The 17,198-nt window shown below is 41.7% G+C and overlaps 1 protein-coding gene and 2 long non-coding RNA genes across 4 annotated transcripts in view; 2 read left to right on the top strand and 1 right to left on the bottom strand.

The window, feature by feature from the left end:
- Positions 1-7,483, top strand: part of LOC105475939 (uncharacterized) — a 94,819-nt gene extending 87,336 nt beyond the window's left edge. Inside the window, exons 4-5 of one of the 2 annotated variants that reach the window (XR_011606808.1) lie at positions 1,111-1,324; positions 2,407-7,483. This is a non-coding gene — a long non-coding RNA (uncharacterized lncRNA). Of the gene's footprint in view, positions 1-1,110 lie in introns of both variants that reach the window. The other variant, XR_011606807.1, reaches the window with a different exon arrangement.
- LOC105475941 (alanine and arginine rich domain containing protein) lies at positions 5,882-10,941 on the bottom strand. The gene is made up of 2 exons (XM_011731462.3): positions 10,618-10,941; positions 5,882-6,592 (listed from the first exon to the last, which is right to left on the bottom strand). The coding sequence occupies exons 1-2, from the start codon at positions 10,939-10,941 to the stop codon at positions 6,449-6,451; spliced, it is 468 nt and encodes a 155-aa protein (XP_011729764.1). The 3' UTR covers positions 5,882-6,448.
- LOC139355768 (uncharacterized) lies at positions 10,847-16,756 on the top strand. The gene is made up of 3 exons (XR_011606806.1): positions 10,847-10,987; positions 13,380-13,410; positions 15,788-16,756. It is a non-coding gene; the product is annotated as an uncharacterized lncRNA (long non-coding RNA).
- Positions 16,757-17,198: the final 442 nt, after the last annotated feature.

Raw genomic sequence — 17,198 nt, forward strand, 5'->3', positions numbered from 1 at the left:
CTGGTAAATTATAAACTGGAAAGCACTTGGTAAACTGTAAAGTACTTGGTAAACGGTAACCGTAAAGCCCAGTACAAATATTGGTGGATTTCAGAGAACATTGCCCTCTGACCCTGGCAATCCCACCGTAAAATCTTGAGCTATTTCTTTGCATGACAAGTCCCAGATTGAATCCTGTAGAAGTTAGAGCAACTAGTATCCTCAGTACCAATTTGGAAGCAATATTTATAGAAATTCAATTCAGGCTGTTTTCTGACGGTTTGCTAAACTTCCCTGGTATAAAAATTTAAGAGTTGATAAACAGTTTACTATTCTGCTGCCAGTTCAGTCCTGAGACGCTTTTTTCATCCCCACTGCGTCCAGTTACCAAAAAAGGAAATGTCTTCTCTGACAGAATCAGATAGGTAGCGGGTTTTATAGGCATTAGAATGTCTTTAATGAGGGTGAGCATGGGGAAATGTTTTCAATAATTAGAACATTTACCGCAGGATTCTAGAGTCTCCCCGGGGTTCAGGAGAGGATTCTTCTCCAACAAGTCTTCCTTCAGTATGCATTAACTGATATTCTATTGCATAGAATTCATCCTCGCCAAAGGCATGTGTGAAACATTTAAGTAACCAAATAATGTCTCTGGAGTCCTGTGCCCATAGTTTCTGATGATATGTAGAGTTGCTCTCAGACACCACCACAAACCTTTGTGCCAGGAGGTTTTGGGGGATTAAGTTATCAGGGTGCTTTCAGGTGCAAGGAAATGAATACCCCAATAAAAGTGCCTCAAACAATTGGATTTTTATTATTGTTACTGTCTCGCAGAACAAGACTAGCCATAGGTAGGCAGTTGCTGGGTTGGGTCAGAAGCTCAGTGATGTGATCAAAGACACTGCTTCTTTTCATCTTTCTGTTCTCTCATCTTCAAAGTGCACTTGTATTTCCCACATAGGTCACAGGGTGGCTGCAGCATGGGCAAGTTTTACAATTGCATGTGAAAATATCTGGAAGAAAGAAAAAAAAGAGGGAGGAAGACAGCTTACCTTCTATTTCTCCTCATGTAAGGGGAAAAAAATGTTTTTCAGAACCCTCCCCAGTAAACTTCCCTCTATGTTTTATTAGACACGACTGGATTCTAAAGCCATCTTGAACTGCAAGAGGGACAGGGAAAAGTGAAGCCGTCATCTCTGTCCCTGTCTTGGAATTGAGCACTTCCAACAGGCAAGAAGGATGAGCAAAACACTTGTTGGATTGGCTGTTATAATAAGCCACTATTTGTGTGTTCTGAATACTTCACATGTATTAGTCCACTAGATCCTCATAACAAACTCTTGGGGTAAGCGTGATTCATTATTTACAGATAAGCAAACTGAAATGTAGAAGTGTTAAGTAACATAGTGAGGAGGTGAAGGAGCCAAGATTCCAACTCCACCATCCGGCTACAGAGGCTACACAAGGCGTGGTTCTCAGCCAGCAGCGTCTGCCACAGCAGGCTGCCTCTAAAATAATAACACGTAACAGTTCTAAGTGATGCTCGTCTGCCTCAGAAGTGCAAATGTAACATTTCCCCCTGGCTGCAGTCATGGTGTGGGTGAAAAGGGCAGAGGGGCATCCAAGAGTGACAAGAATTGTTTTCTGTCATCATCAAGGCTGCATCAGCTTACGCTGTGATCAGGATAAGGTTTGAGACCAGGAGAGTCTACTTCATTGCCAGGGGCCAGGGACAAATGGTCAGCTGTCCGTCATGCTATAATGGGAATCAGAAAGTCTCGGCAAGTCAGGGGCAAGTGGTTGAAGGATCCAGTTACAAGCAGGCAGGATTATAATAAAATAGAGGCTCTAAGAGGAATGTTTTAGGGGCATTTCCACTATCTCATTTTCAAATGAGAAAAAATGAGGCTAAATAAGGTGGAGAAATTTATCTAACATCACTCAACTAGTTTAGACTCCAGGATGTGAGGACTTTTTTCCAGGTAGACACCAAGTAATAATTTGGAGGCATGTCTTCAATGAGACCTTCATTGTCTGACTCCTGCAAAAAGCATCTGTCCTAGCAATTCATACATTCTTCTATTATGATATTGAATTTATTCTCTAGTGCAAGGTCTCTCCCATTAGTTTGGGAGGGGCCCAGTAATAGCCAGACCACTCCCAACATCAGATGTGAATCTTGACATCTACTTGCTAGCTGAGTGAATCGTGATGAATTACATCACCTCTCCAACACTCACTCTCTTCTTCTGTAAAATGGGAAGTGCAATAGTTCCAACCTCACGGTTTTGTTGGGACAATTACATTTTAAACACATAGCGCTGCATGCCAGGCAGATTCAGGGGTTGGCAAGTAGCAGCGACTATTCACTTTATATCTTCCTGCTGCCTATTCCCATGTTTGCTAAATCAATTTTTCGATCCACAGAGGGAACTCCGGGACAACAACATAACAGCGAGCAGGTGGCAGAGCATCACCGAGACATAAAGATATGAGGAAGAGAGGGGCGCAGGGAAGGTATCAGTCCAAAAAGGTAGTAAGATCATATGAAACTAAAGATATGAAATAAACACGTGATGTAGAAGTTCCTTCGCCATTAACTCATTCTCCCAAACCTGATTTGAGTTCCTTAAGATTTAGGTAAGACAGGTCCCATTTTCACTGACTTCCTTGGAGAGACCTAAAGAATTTAAAGCAATTTGCTTTAGGTCATATAGTTGGTAAGTGGCAGAGCCAGGACTAAAAGCACCAAGTTCAAATAGCTCCAAAAACAGGTCCTACACACCTACAGTCACTGTGAGGATTAAATAAGCTGATACATGTACAGTTCTTGGCACAATGACTGGTACAGGAGTGGTGGTTGATGCCTTTGTTAGTTTCATCATTATTACATTTCAACAGATCCCTCTCGTACTGGTATCAGAAGAGAAAGACTATGACATTATTGCTTCTAAGGAAGAGGTGAAGCCCTCTCACCCCCAATATGCCTCAATGCCAGAATCAGGAGGCAGATGAGAGGTACACAGCCCCCTCAGAAGCAGTGCTTGACACAGGCTACTGTAATAGGTGTCCATCCATCCAAGTCCTACTGCCCAGCAGTCAGCTCAGACGGAACAAGAGGCTGCCAGACGAGAGGTAGGGAGGGTGGCACAGATGCAACTGTCACCCTAACTGTATTTCTCACCCTACCATAACCTTCATTACTGACATGGTCAAAAAGAAAACAGAGGCTGCAGCAATGGCAGCAGAAGCAGCAATGAAAGCAACCAAGAGAGAAGGCAGCTGGCACTGGAGGGCCTCGTTCCAGGTTCCAGGCACAGAGGGATTCTGGCAGTGATTATAGCGGTAAATAGAGCTGATGGTTGTGCCGGGGCCCTGGGCCTACCAGGAAGGGAGCAGGGGAGATGAGATTCTTATAATTACACTGCTTTAGACTCAGCTATCATGGGGTTACCCACAGAGGACTCTGATCTGTCCCCAGGCTGGGAGTTGCAGAAGCACCTGTTACAGCAGAAGTCGTTTGGCAAGCCAAACAAAACACGGATTCATCCAGGCCACCTGTAAAGGAATTTGATGCCTAACAACCTAGGCAAAGCTTCTAATTGTCATAATTAATTTGGCACCTATTCACTGGTAGGTGCTAAACAAGTACCATATGGCGAAAGCCCATTTCCTGCTAACGTGGTTTAATCCCCCCTATGATTAGAGCTGCGAGAAATTGTGTCATTTGAAAAACTCAAGCACAATATTTTCCTCACAAAACTGTTTTTAGTGTCTCTTCTTTTGGCCCTCTCTCTCCCACTATTGTTACGAACATCTTACTTTCTTCAGTTTATCCAGCTACTGCTTCCCCGATGCATAATTTAGGTTATAATTATTTTCTCATTTTCCCCTCCAGCTGGCACTAGTTTGGTGCTCCCATTTCATAGATCTTTAAAATGGCACACTGTTGCTCTGGCTTATTTAGAAATCCTGGAAAGAGGGGAAGTGTAGATTGCAGGGCAGCCTCAGCCCTCAGAAAAGTTTATCTGCTCTATCATGGGTCCCAGCTGACAGGATGCCAGGCCAGCAAGCTAACAACCAACAGCTGAGCGCCATAGCAAAGAACTATATAAAGACAATCATCTGGCCTCTGCTACTTTAAAAACAAAAGGCAAGAGATAGCATACTGGAGAGGAAAGAAAATAAAAATTTTTAATAATGATAGTGTCCCACGTATCAAGCTCCCATTGTATTTCCACATGGCACAGTTAATATCAGAGGCTACCTCCACTGATTCAGACTTCCATCAAACAAGACACGTGGGACACAAAGGAGTTTCTCATTCTGTTTCTGTATACGTCACCCTAAAAAAATACAGTGATCCAAAGTTCATCACTGAAAGATGTGGGGAAAAAGTGGTGACCAAAACTTTGCAGTGTAATAATGGACCTTTTTTAACCTAAAAATGTGAAAAACAATGCATCAATTTTCATACTTTTAAATTTTCTTTCTTTTGATCCCCAATATATTATCAGTATACTCAAATGACATTAATATTAACCAATGTCAGCAGTCTGTATTCTGTAAGGAATTGAGCTCATATAATGAATCACCTTGAGTATTTTTCAAACACAAAATTACAACGATTTATAAATGTTCATCTTTAAAACACATTTGAGAATGATTGTCCCAAAGGTTAAGTAGAAGCTTTTTCAAAAAACAGATCACAAGGAACTGTGCCAACCCTTTCTTGAAAATTTCTATAAAATTCAAAGGAAGAAATAAATAGGAAATCTAGTTTATAAATGAAATTTAATATAGTAATCGTATTTTTATAGGCCAAGAGCTCATATGCAAAACGTCTGAAGGAACGCAATGGTCAGATACTGAGATGCTGGCGACTGGTCATTTGCCAATGCTGAACTTGGGAATTCCTCATTTATATAGAGGGCAATTAAGTACCAAAGGGCTAGAATAACTTTACTTATCGTGGGAAAAAAAAGGTTAAGGACAAACTAAACTTAGTCCAGATAATTCTCAGATCCTCACATAAAACAACTTGCATTTCTTTTATTACTATTATTATTTATTTTTATTTTTTGAGGCCAAGTCTCCCTCCGTCACCCAGGCTGGAATGCAGGGGCATGATCTCAGCTCACTGCAACCCCCACCTCCCAGGTTCAAGGGATTCTTAGGCCTCAGCCTCCTGAGTAGCTGGTACTACAGGTGAGCATCACCACGCCCTGCTAATTTTTGTATTTTTAGTCGAGACGGGGTTTTGCCATGTTGGCCAGGCTGTTGTTGAACTCCTGAGCTCAAGCAATCTGCCCACCTCGGCCTCCCAAATAGCTGGAATGACAAGCATGATCCACCATGCTGGCTCTTGCATTTATTTTAAAAAGAGAAAAACCGTGTCTCTTCTGTTCTCCTTTGTCTTCAAGAACTGATTTTTATAGTTTATTAAATATTAAAATTACATAGCTTGTTATAAATTTGTATTTGGCAGACAATAACCATTATAAATATCACTTAGATGTGCAACTATTTTTTATTAACTTTATTGTTTGCATTAAAAAGACAGCACTTTTTGGGTACAGTTAGATAGTCCAACTCAATGGTAAGAACCATTTTAACTCCTAAAACTGAACAACTGTGTTAGTTGTGAACACTAGATATAAGTCATGAAACTCCAGCTTGAATTTACTTAGGCAAAAAGAGATTTTATGAAAAGGATATCAGAATGTTTCATGTATATAAACGAGCAAGGCCTGGAGTCTTATACAACTTGACCCCAGGAAAAAGGAAGCGAAGCACTCTCCCTCCCTCCCCCTTTTGTGCTTTTAGTGGTTCCATTTCAGTCACCTCCATTAGGGGGTGAACTTTCTCACATGGTGACCACCAGCAGCTTCCAAGCCCCTGATCCACAACTTCTACTGGCAGAAATACTCATCTACTCTTTTAGTGCCCATTCAAAAAATCCTAAGGACAAACCCATCAGCCTGCCTTGAGCTGCATGACTACATCCAGGAAGGTGGAGTACCCTTAGTCACAGACCACCTAAACGGCATGATTAGAATTCAAGTAGAAATAATTATCCACAAAAAGCAGGGCAGGCCGCTGGACAGACAAACCGAGAATAATCAAAGCAAAACAAGCACGAACTCTGAAAGCTCAGGCAATGCCAGAAAGGTCAGGTGACACAAGGTGGAATACCGAAAGTTGGCATTAAAGCATTCTTAGAGAGAGAGAGAGAGAGAGAGTTATATTTTACTTCTATGTCCCAGTCAAAACAACAAATAACTTTAAAACTTGGAATACATCATTTTTCTCTCCCCTCTCTTAGATGTTTTTCTGTCACCTTCCCCTGTCATCTAAGTTTTGGGTCTATAAATTGCCCCTCAAAACTTATGCAAAGCATAAGGTGTTCATCAGAATTGTTTCAGGGTTGTGTTAGTTTTAGGATCAAGAGCTTCTTGTGTGCATTTCTTTATTCCAGATTCACAGCATCATCTTTTGGGCTTTGAGAGTCTGATGTAATTTCCAGTTCATACTCCTTTTTCAATTGCTGCACTTTCATGTTTAGGTCCAGTAAAGTTCTAGCCAGCTGGTGGTTTTGGAAATGCATTTCCACCTAAAAGTTAGAAAAAAATAAAAATTTTTATTAGCATGAGATACAGATCAAATGAAACCACTCTCTGACTACACAGAAGAAATAAGTTTGTAGGAAAAGAAATTAAGATATCAAGAAAGATGTATTTCTTATCTTATTCTCCAGTTCTATTTGGTCTGGCTATAAAACTGACTTTCTATATGACAAGGTAAAATCCAGATATATAAATAGCTTTTGAAATGGCCTTGAAATGAAAACAAAAACAGCTGATGCACAAAGCTGTCCATATGAAAAATACCTATGTACTGAAGGCTGTTTTCAAGCAATAGCATGTAATCCACAATGAAATCATTTCTCTTTATGTGCCTTCTGAGCCACAGGATAACTGCCTACAGCCACCTGAGTATTCAGAATCTGTGCGTATTTACTTGATTACTTACCATTTCAAGTTTTCAGGATTTTAAATGGTCTACCTGCTGAGCAAAAGCATTTAATGACACCTTAGAGGCACATGTATAGTTATGTGTACTTACATAATCTAACATTTTTCACTCTGGAGTGAAATCTGTTAGATATCAAGGCTGATTTATACCATCCTCCAATGGGAGTTTTATGAAGGTCCTCATGTGTTTCAAAAAAGATCTCTTGGGCATGTTACCCCGGGGACAGTTCAGCAAAGCTTAGTCCAACGTAATCTTTGTATTATAACTGAAAACTAATGATCAACTACTTGCAAATTTCTTCAGCTAGGGCTTGTTTAATGCAGTTCATGAGGAATTTGTTCTCTCTGCTAAAAAAGCTCCATCAGCTTGTCAGTAGAAACCACCCCAGGATGAACCAGGACAGTGTGTTGGTAAAAAGTAAATACTCATGGTCACCTAATTTGCAAAATAAAGCTACTGGATAAAACTATCTTTCAGTTTTTCTCTGAGACATGCTTCTCCATTCTGCAGCACCTAGAATCATTTTCCTGACAGCAAGAATTAGGAAAGAATAAAATAAGTGAATGTCCAGCAAACAAGCAGTAACAGTAACCATACAATCACCACCAAAAAACCCTTGCACCTTGCCTGCAGGAAGCTTCAGCTCTCTAGGGTAGCCCAGATGCTTTATAATCCTGCTCTACTTTTGCGCTTCCTTTCCTGGCCCTCTTTCCAATGCCAGCTCCCACTGCAGCTGGTCAGAAACCTTGCCAGTACCTGAACAGACGCTGAGCTGAAGCACACCTCTTTCTGTCCCCATTTCTGTTTAAGATGCCCTTTGCCAGCTCTCTCTGCTGAACCCAGTCAAACGCCAGCTCTTCTGAGAAGCCTTCCCTGATTGCATGGGCAGACGTAATTGCCTCTTATCTGTGCATCCGCAGCACTCTGTACAAGTGTCTCTCAGAACACGCTGACCAGACCAGACTGATGATTTTGAGGGTAGAGACTGTATCTTATTCATAATTGTATCCCCAACTAAGAGTGCACTGTCTGGGCACACAACCCAGTAGGTTCTCTTTGTGTTTGTTGTAAAAGTGAGTGAATTAATTAACTGATGAATATCCATCCTGTACTTTCATGCAAGAATCAAGAAGAAAAATTACTGGTAATGATTTACCATCTAAATTAAGTATGTATAATTCACACTTATGAAATTCAAACATCAATGGTTCTTTACCTTTTCTTTCATCGTGGATCTCTTTGAGAATCTGATGAAAGTTATGAACCCTCTGATGAAAAACTATATGCACATCAAAAATTTTGTATACAATTTTAGGTATATAGAACCCCTGAAATCCACTCACAGACCCTAGAAATCAATGATTCTCACTAAGAAAACCCAAACAACAAAAAATAGTATAAATAGCAACACAACTCTAAATTAAATTTGCTCATCATCGTTCCTTACAAATACTATCCTAATACATGATACATGTACATTTGTATAGCAATGTATGTCAGTTCCTGTAAAAATCCAGTTAATAGCCAAAAATTGAAAACTAAGTATTCTAGTGGTGATGATATTAAGGTACAGTATCCACACTCGTGTGCCTCTTCCTTATGACCAGGATAAAATGATTGACCAAGATGTTGACCATCGTCTGTAACCCAAGGACACATTATTTGTGTATGTGTAAACTTCGCTGGTTCCCTCCTGGAAAAAGTCCTGATTTTTTGATAGGAATGTATCTGTTCTTTTTTGGTACAGAGTCCAAGGTCTATAGTAATCATTACAATAATAGCCACTAAACAATACCCATGGTCTAAGCATTTCATAGAATATTATCTCACATAAGCTCTGGAATCCTATGAGATTATAAATTCCATTTTACAGATGGGTAAACAAACTCAAACTGGCTAAGTACCAATCCCAAAGTTGTAGGGCCAGCAAGTGTTTGCAGAACCTGTAAATGGTAATGTTGGTATTTGAGCCCTCATCTGTTTAGATTTTATTGCCACCAGCGGTCTACAGTCATACCACCCCGAATGCCCCAATCTCACCAGATTTTATTGCCACCCCCAACATACTACTTGTCTAAAGCTCCTAACAACTTACCAGAATGTTAAGGTTGAAAGCTGTCTCAGAGCTTATTAAGTGTAATCTCCTCATCTGATTTAAATGTGAGTCCCCTGAGGCTCAGGAAGGGGTACCGGCAGATCCCAAGACTCCAATGCAGAGATGGCTGCGCCAGGTTTCAGCCTTCCAGTTTAGCATCCTGGCCCATAGCACAGGCCTCCAGGGGCCGAATGAGGTGGCTCCGGCTGCCCTGCTGCTCAGACTCACCGCTTAGGCTTGGGGTGAAAACCAGGTGTTTCTTCGACATTGTTGGATCAGATAGTAAATCTGGTAGTAAATCTAATTTAACCCATGTTAACAATGTGAATCTGACAAGGAATTTCGGATATTGTCTTTTTTTTTTTTTTTTTTTTTTGAGACGTCTCGCTCATGTCGCCCAGGCTGGCATACAATGGCACAATCTCGGCCCACTGCAGCCTCTCCGTCCCGGGTTCAAGTGATTCTCCTGCCTCAGCCTCCTGAGTAGCTGGGATTATAGGCGCCAGCCCCCATGCCCAGCTAATTTTTGTATTTTTAGTAGAGACGGGGCTTCACCATGTTGGCCAGGCTGGTCTTGAACTTTTGGCCTCAGGTGTTCCCTTGCCTTGGCCTCCCAAAGAGCTAGGATTACAGGCGTGAGCCACAGCACCGGCCTAATACTGTTCTTCTTAAACTCAGAAATGCGATAACATTCTTAAGACAATTTACTGATGGTTGGATCAGTTCTAAAGTAGTGGTTAATTGTATTAGTGTATTAGTAATCAGTGCAAAAGAGAAGAATTTTCCAAGTCTCCACTGCACACTTTCCTAGGCAGCACCATTTTAAAGTTTGAATTGCTCCTATTCATTGTGTCCTTTTCAAATCGTGACTAATTTCCAGTTTTTTTCATTTAAAAAAATAGTCAGCTAAAATACTTACCTGTACACCCTCCTGTTTAATATTCGGACATAACCTGTGTAATGTTCAAAACTGGGCAATTTTACAAAATGCCTTATTTCCAGTTTTCTGAATTATTACCCACGGGAAAGATAAGAATAAAACTTGCGGGGTATAAAGAAAGAGTTTACTGATGGACAGTCTCCATCAGTCCCAAGAGAGTTTATGTCATGGAAGTTTCCTCCTCCATGAGCCATAGTTACACATAGTCACAGTTCCCTACAGGGCAGAAAACTATAGAAACGGGTTGGGGAGGAGACATCTTGGGTATGTCACTGGTAGACCAGGCAACTCCCTCCCCAACACCACCACCACCACTACCACCACGGGTCCTGTAGGGCCCCTTTCCTTCCCAACGATGCTGGAGAGGCGGGGCGTTAACGCCGTGTCCAGACCTGAGCTGGCCTCCCCAGGAAGAATAGCCGAAGGGGCCAGGGATCCCTCCCTGGGAACAGCTCCCGTCGCTCTCCCCAAGGTCTCGGGTGGGCTACGCGGCCAGCTGCTCTGGAGCCCGAGGAGAGGTCCCGGGAGAGGGAGTCCTGGGAGCCGTCCGCCCAGCCCGTGCTCTCACCAGCTCCGCCCGCAGCCCGGCCAGGGTGGCCTCGACGCGCGCCCAGCTCTGCTCCTCCCGCGCCGCCGCTGCTGCCGCCGCCTCCCGCTCGCGCCTCGAGGTCCCACGCTGCACCGCCCACTGGAAGGCGCGAGTCAGCCGTCGTTTGAGGTCCTCCAGCAGCGGGCTGGCGGCGAGGGCCTCCTCCTGGACGTCCGTGCTCCTGCCGTCCCCGGGGAAGCCGCACGCGGGACGAGGTGGGAACCAAAGCTCCGCTCTACCTGGGAGTCCCTGGAGACCCTGGGAAATTCTCTGTCTGAAGCGGCGGAAGTCCCCGGGGCCCATCACGGAGACGCCTGGTCACTCCTTCAGCGCTGCTGCCGAAAGATAAGTTTCCTAGTTTGATGTTTAAAGCTGGTCAGGGCGGGGGCGGAGATAATTCAAGAACTCTTGCCAAGTGGGACGCTGCAACTGCCCCGCCATTCAGAGACGCTCCTTTACTCCCAGTCCCATCTTAGTCCTCCATTAGCGACAGAGGAAGGAGGCGTTCCCATAACTCCAGAAGTTTCAGCTGGGTCGCTTTTTTCTGCTGCTTGCATTGAAAGGAAGTCTTTCTAAGGAGAAGGCTTGGGAACTGAGCAGTCAGTCTACATAAGTGGAAGTGGTGGTACAGGTGGAAGGTTTGTGACCAAAGGTAGAATATTTCAACCCAAAGCCGCCTTAGTTGCCTTGATCTCCTAATACTTCATTCCTTAAAAACAATTTTTTTTTTCTTACTACTCTCTGCCAGGCACTTTGCCAAGTTTGGGGGATGCCAAGGCTTAATTAGACCCCTTACCTTTCCCTAGGAATTGACCGCAGTCAAGGGGGAGAAGCTTGGCCCTGTTTGCCAGTTAAAATGGACTTTCTACAAGTTCAGTAAGGCATACCTAGAAGTCTGGGTCTCCATGCTCCTTTCTGCGTTTGACTCCTGTCTGCCATGTCCACGTTTATGAAGGGATTAAAATGAAAAATCAGAATTCCCCTTAGCGCAAAGTGTGTGTGTTTAATTCCCAGCTGATAAGGTTTGGATCTGCGTCATCACCAAATTCCAGTGGAATTGTAATCCCCAGTGTTGGAGGTGAGGCCTGGTAGGAGGTGATTAGATCATGGAGGTAGAGTTCTCATGAATGGTTTAGCCCCATGCCCACCTGGTACTTTATAGTGAATGAGTTCTTAAGAGATCTGGTTGTTTAAAGTATGCGGCACCTCCCCTCTCTCTCTCACTCCTGCTCCTGCCATGTAAGACACCTGCTCTCGCTTTGCCTTCCACTATGAGTAAAAGCTCCCTGAGGCCTCTCCAGAAGCAGACGCTGCCATGCTTTCTGTATAGCATGCAGAACCATGAGCCAATTAAACCTCTTTTCTTTCCAAATTACCCAGTCTCTGGTATTTCTTTATAGCAGTGGGAGAACAGACTAATGTACCAACTCCAGGTAATCATGTGACAATATTACTTGTATGTCCTTTATCAAAGAACATATTCTGCCTCTTTTTGATCTAATAAGGAATTTCTAAAAAGGAGTGAACAATCAAAACTTTTGTATGATCATAGAATGCAATTACAAAAGAAAACATAATTTAGACACAACTCTCACCTTATTCATTATTCATTCATTCATTTATTCATTCAAAAGTTACAAGTCACTTGCAATGTTCCAGGGTCCATGGTAGGCATCGAAGGCATTAACAACTGATTTTTATTCGTGCTTAGTATGTGCCAGGCAATTTTTATGTGTTTCATCTCGACACCTACCTTGTGAGGCAAGTACTATTAGTTTCTGCATTTTACAGTTGAGGAAACTAAGGCAAGAGGTTAAGACTTACACCAAATATCTCAAAGCTGGTAAGGGATCCACTGGAAATTTGCACCTAAGAAGTCTGGCTTGTGCTCCAAACCACTGGGATACGCCCTGGATAAGCTTTATCTCCCAAAGAGGAAGAGAATTGCTCAGTTTATATGTTGCATGAGTGAGTGAGTGAGATTAAGTGTTCAAATTCACTATGCTCATAAACTTCGGCTCTATTGAAATGGCTTAGGCTCAACTGGATAAGGAGGAATACAGGTTACTCAGCCTGTGCAGACAATGTACTAAATTCAACAGCTCGCAATAGTTTATAACCCAAGCACAGTAAAATTCCTACTATTGTATATTGCTTCGTAAAGATTCCCTAGAAATATCTGAAGATGTGTTGTCTTGTTAGAAATTATAAAAATCCATGTGGTCTGCCATGCACCAACAGAGTATGAATTTAGGGTTTTTTGTTGGTTAGTTGGTGATAGGTTGATGGGGCTTGAAAACCACCAGTAGTCAATGTACAATATAAACTTTTAAAATGAATTTTTTGCTATGATTTATTCACTTCCATTTCCAGATCATTTACTTCAACAAGAATTTCAGTTAAGTTCAATTTAACTCAACAGTGAATGGTGCATGTTCAGTGTTAAGAATTGTGCCATATGAGGGAGATACAAAGATGAATAAGGCATAGTTTTTGTCCCCCAGAAGCTTCAAACCTGGGGAAGCAAATTTATTGATTCATTCATTTAACAATATTTATTTAATGTTTTATAATGTACCTAGCATTACACAAGGTGCTCAAGCACAATGGCAAACCAAAGAGACAAAATGTTTTCTTAAAATAAACTGGTTTACCACAAATTAATAATTTTCTTCTATAGGTTGATTTTTCAGTTGTAGTACACCTTGAATTTTACATTTTTTTTTCTTTCACTTACACAGGCAAAGCAAATTGAAGAATTGGAGCACTGAGGTGAATATAATATACACAGACATTTGAATTCGAAAATGTATTAATTATTGCTGCATAACAAATTACTTCAAAATTCAATGGTTTCAAAAAAACATTTATTATCTCTGACAGTTTCTGTGGGAAAGAATTTGGGAACAGCTTAGGTTACAGTCCTCAGCTTTTATGCTGTTGTAACCAAATGTCAGGCAAGGTCTCCATCCTCTGAAGCTGGATGTGATTGGAGCTGGAGGATCTGCTTGCAAGGTGGATCACTTAGATGAATCACTCAAATACCTGGCAGTTGAAGCCGGCACTTGGTGGGAGGCCCCAGTTCCTCTCCATGTGGACTCTTCCCTACTATTGTGTAAGCGTCTTCATGATATAGTGGCTAGACCTCCCTCAAAACAAGAAGAGAGAAATACAGAGAGCCCGAGAGAAGCTCTTGTGCTCTGAACCACATTTTTATGACCCAGCTTTGGAAGTCAGTTATTACCACTCTGCTCATGAGTATCAGGTCTCTAAGTTGGAGCCATATTCAAGGGGAGGAACCTCAGCTCTACCTTTTGAAGTAGGGAGTATCAAACATTTCCAAATATATTTTTAAACTACCATGGGAGAAATATATGTACATTACATATAAGTTAACAATGATACAAATGATTTCTGACTTCCTGCAGGAAAAAAAAAAAAATGAAGTCCAGAAAACACTGGGACGTTTTTAAACGCAGAGAGAACTAACTTAATTTAGTTCTATGTTCTATGAACTATGTTCTAGAATTCTATGTTCAGCAAAAATATCCTTCCAAAAACCAATCTCAAAAGGCATTTTTTAAAAAAGGAAAATTAGGAGAATTTGTCACAAGCAGACTTACACTATAAGAAGTACTAAAGGAAATTCCTCAGGCTGAAGTAAAATAATAGTACAGGAAAACACAGATCTTCAGGAAGAAATGAGTAACATAAGAAATGGTAAGTATCTAGGTATACACAAATGACTTTGATTCCTCTTAATTAAAAAACATATATATTGTTTTATATATGTGTTTGCTTTTAAATAACATATATATATATATGTTTGTTTTTGTTTTTGTTTTTGTTTTTTTGAGGCGGAGTTTCGCTCTGTCTCCCAGGCTGGAGTGCAGTGGCCGGATCTCAGCTCACTGCAAGCTCCGCCTCCCGAGTTTACGCCATTCTCCTGCCTCAGCCTCCCGAGTAGCTGGGACTACAGGCACCCGCCACCTCGCCCGGCTAGTTTTTTTTGTATTTTTTAGTAGAGACGGGGTTTCACCATGTTAGCCAGGATGGTCTCGATCTCCTGACCTCGTGATCCGCCCGTCTCGGCCTCCCAAAGTGCTGGGATTACAGGCTTGAGCCACCGCGCCCGGCCTATATGTTTGTTTTTGAACTTAATGGTTAGGAGATACCTATATCTTGTTCACCACAACACAAAGCCCATTTAGCACGTACTAGGTGATCCTCAATTGCCTAGTAAATGAAACTGAATGAAATATTTGATTCCCTCTGTTTCCCTGATCTTCATCTCTGGCTTTTTTTCACTGCAGTAATCCAGTCACATGAGCCACACCTGAAAGTATACTATCACCCAGAATGATACCTTTAAAAGGCTGAATTCTGAAAATCTATTCTCAGTCCACCTCCTTTTTTCTATCCACAATTCACTCTGACCCCTTAATTCAAGAGAAATGGCTTTCTGAAGTACTCTTCTGTTTCTCTTTTCCCACTCAGAATATTGTGGTAAATTATTTCAGCTAACTCATATCAGCACCTTCTAGTGCTCTATCCACTTGGCCTTCTGCCAACCCTACCCAGTTAATTTCAATCCTATTTATTCAGTGTCTTTACTCCTATTTCTAAGCAGTCGATGTGATGTCTGACTTCAACTGTCCTCTCAACATTACACAACCATCCCTTGATTCATACCTCCCTGACAACCTCAAATCTCTCACAAAGACCGTGTGGACTCTGACCACCACCTGCCCTGTCGTTGTGCCTCCATTCCCATTACACTGCACAGAAACTATTTTTTACTTCACTGAGGCGAGAACTGACAACCGTTAACTCACATAGCACTTAGTATATGCCAGCTACTATTTCCAAGTGCTTTACATTCCATTCTCACACCAACCCTATGAGGTAAATGCAAACACTGATAACGTTTTACAGATGGAAAAACTAAGGCACAAAGACATTAAGTAATTCCTTGAAGGTCACAACCCTTAGAAAGTGATGGAGTGAGAAGTTAGCCCCAGTCTGTGCTGTCTCCTCCTGGTACCTTGCCTTTTCATAAAGATGATCAGGTTGGAGACACCCTCAATTTATGTTTTTTTTACCTCCAAACATCAACATCTTAACCTATTATTCTGTTTTCACCATGAAGCTCAAAGAGGGAAAAAGAGAGAACACTGGGAAGAGAGCAGGATGCTCCCTCCTTTGAGCCAAGAACAGATGAAAAATGGATGAAGTTATAAATAATGAAAAGATGTAACATATAGAAGATAATAAATCAATCAAAATAAAAATCAAAGGTTACAGAAAAATATGAAGTGAATATAATGAAAAGAAACACGTTCATGTATATTCATTGCAGCACTGTTTGTTATAGTGAAAATTGTAAACAAGCAAAATATGTACCAATACATGTGGTAAGATTGCTAGATACCCAGTCAATCTGCATTCTCCCCTTCCTCCTTACTAAAAGAACCTGATTGTTGTTGGTATCAATATATCTGACTACAGTATTAAATTTCCCTTAATTCCTGACAGAAAGGAATGGCTATGTGTTAAGATACGACCAATGAGATATAAGCAGGAATTGTTAGGTAGGACTTGTACAAAAGGGTTTTAAAAGGGGATTGACTTTACTGGCACACCAATTTGTTCCTTACCTTTCACTTCTTCCTGACTGGAATGAAGATTTGATTGCTGGAGCTCCAACAGTCACTTTGGGACCATAGCATTACCTTGAGGATGGGAGCCACACTCAGTATTAGAATAGCGAAATCAGTCTATCCCTGAAAACATCACGGAATTATCACATATGCCCAGGACTATACAAGTCTTGTTATATGAAAAAGATAAAACTTTTAATTTTGTGCCACATTTTTTAGTCTTCCTTACTGGTGCCAAAACTAATTCCTAACACAATGAAAAGAAACATTTAATAAATTATGATACACCCATAATTTAGAATTCCATAGGCTCAATCTTTAAAAAGGTGGATCCATGTACTAGCATGGGAAAATGTCCATAACATACCATCAAGAGAAAAAAGTAATCAGGCATGGTTGCACAGGCCTGTAGCCCCAGCTACTAGGGAGGCGGAGGGTGGAGGATCACTTGAGCCTGGAATTTGAGGCTGTAGTATACTGTGATCATGCTTATGACTAGCCCACTGCACTCCAACCTGGGCAACATAGCAAGACACCCCCCCCCATCTCTTTAAAAAAATAGGAGAGAAGGCTGGGCACGGTGGCTCACACCTGTAATCCCAGCACTTTGGGAGGCCGAGGCGGGTGGATCACAAGGTCAGGAGATTAAGATCATCCTGGCTAACACAGTGAAACCCCATCTCTACTAAAAATACAAAAAAATCAGCCGGGCATGTTGGCAGGTGCCTGTAGTCCCAGTTACTCAGGAGGCTGAGGCAGGAGAATGGCATGAACCCAGGAGGCGGAGCTTGCAGTGAGCCGAGATTGCACCACTGCACTCCACCCTGGGGGACAGAGTGAGACTCGTCTCAAAAAAAAATTTTTTTTTAATAAAATAAGAGAGAAAAGTAAGCTGTGAAA

The sequence above is a fragment of the Macaca nemestrina genome, chromosome 8 (assembly GCF_043159975.1).
Source record: "Macaca nemestrina isolate mMacNem1 chromosome 8, mMacNem.hap1, whole genome shotgun sequence".
Taxonomy (NCBI): Eukaryota; Metazoa; Chordata; class Mammalia; order Primates; family Cercopithecidae; genus Macaca; species Macaca nemestrina.

Excerpts from the sequence above, each read along its gene's own strand:
- LOC105475941 (XM_011731462.3), bottom strand. The coding sequence starts at position 10,941 with ATGGGCCCCGGGGACTTCCGCCGCTTCAGACAGAGAATTTCCCAGGGT. Across the intron at positions 6,593-10,617 it reads CCGGGCTGCGGGCGGAGCTG|GTGGAAATGCATTTCCAAAA; the intron begins GTGAGAGCACGG and ends TCTAACTTTTAG.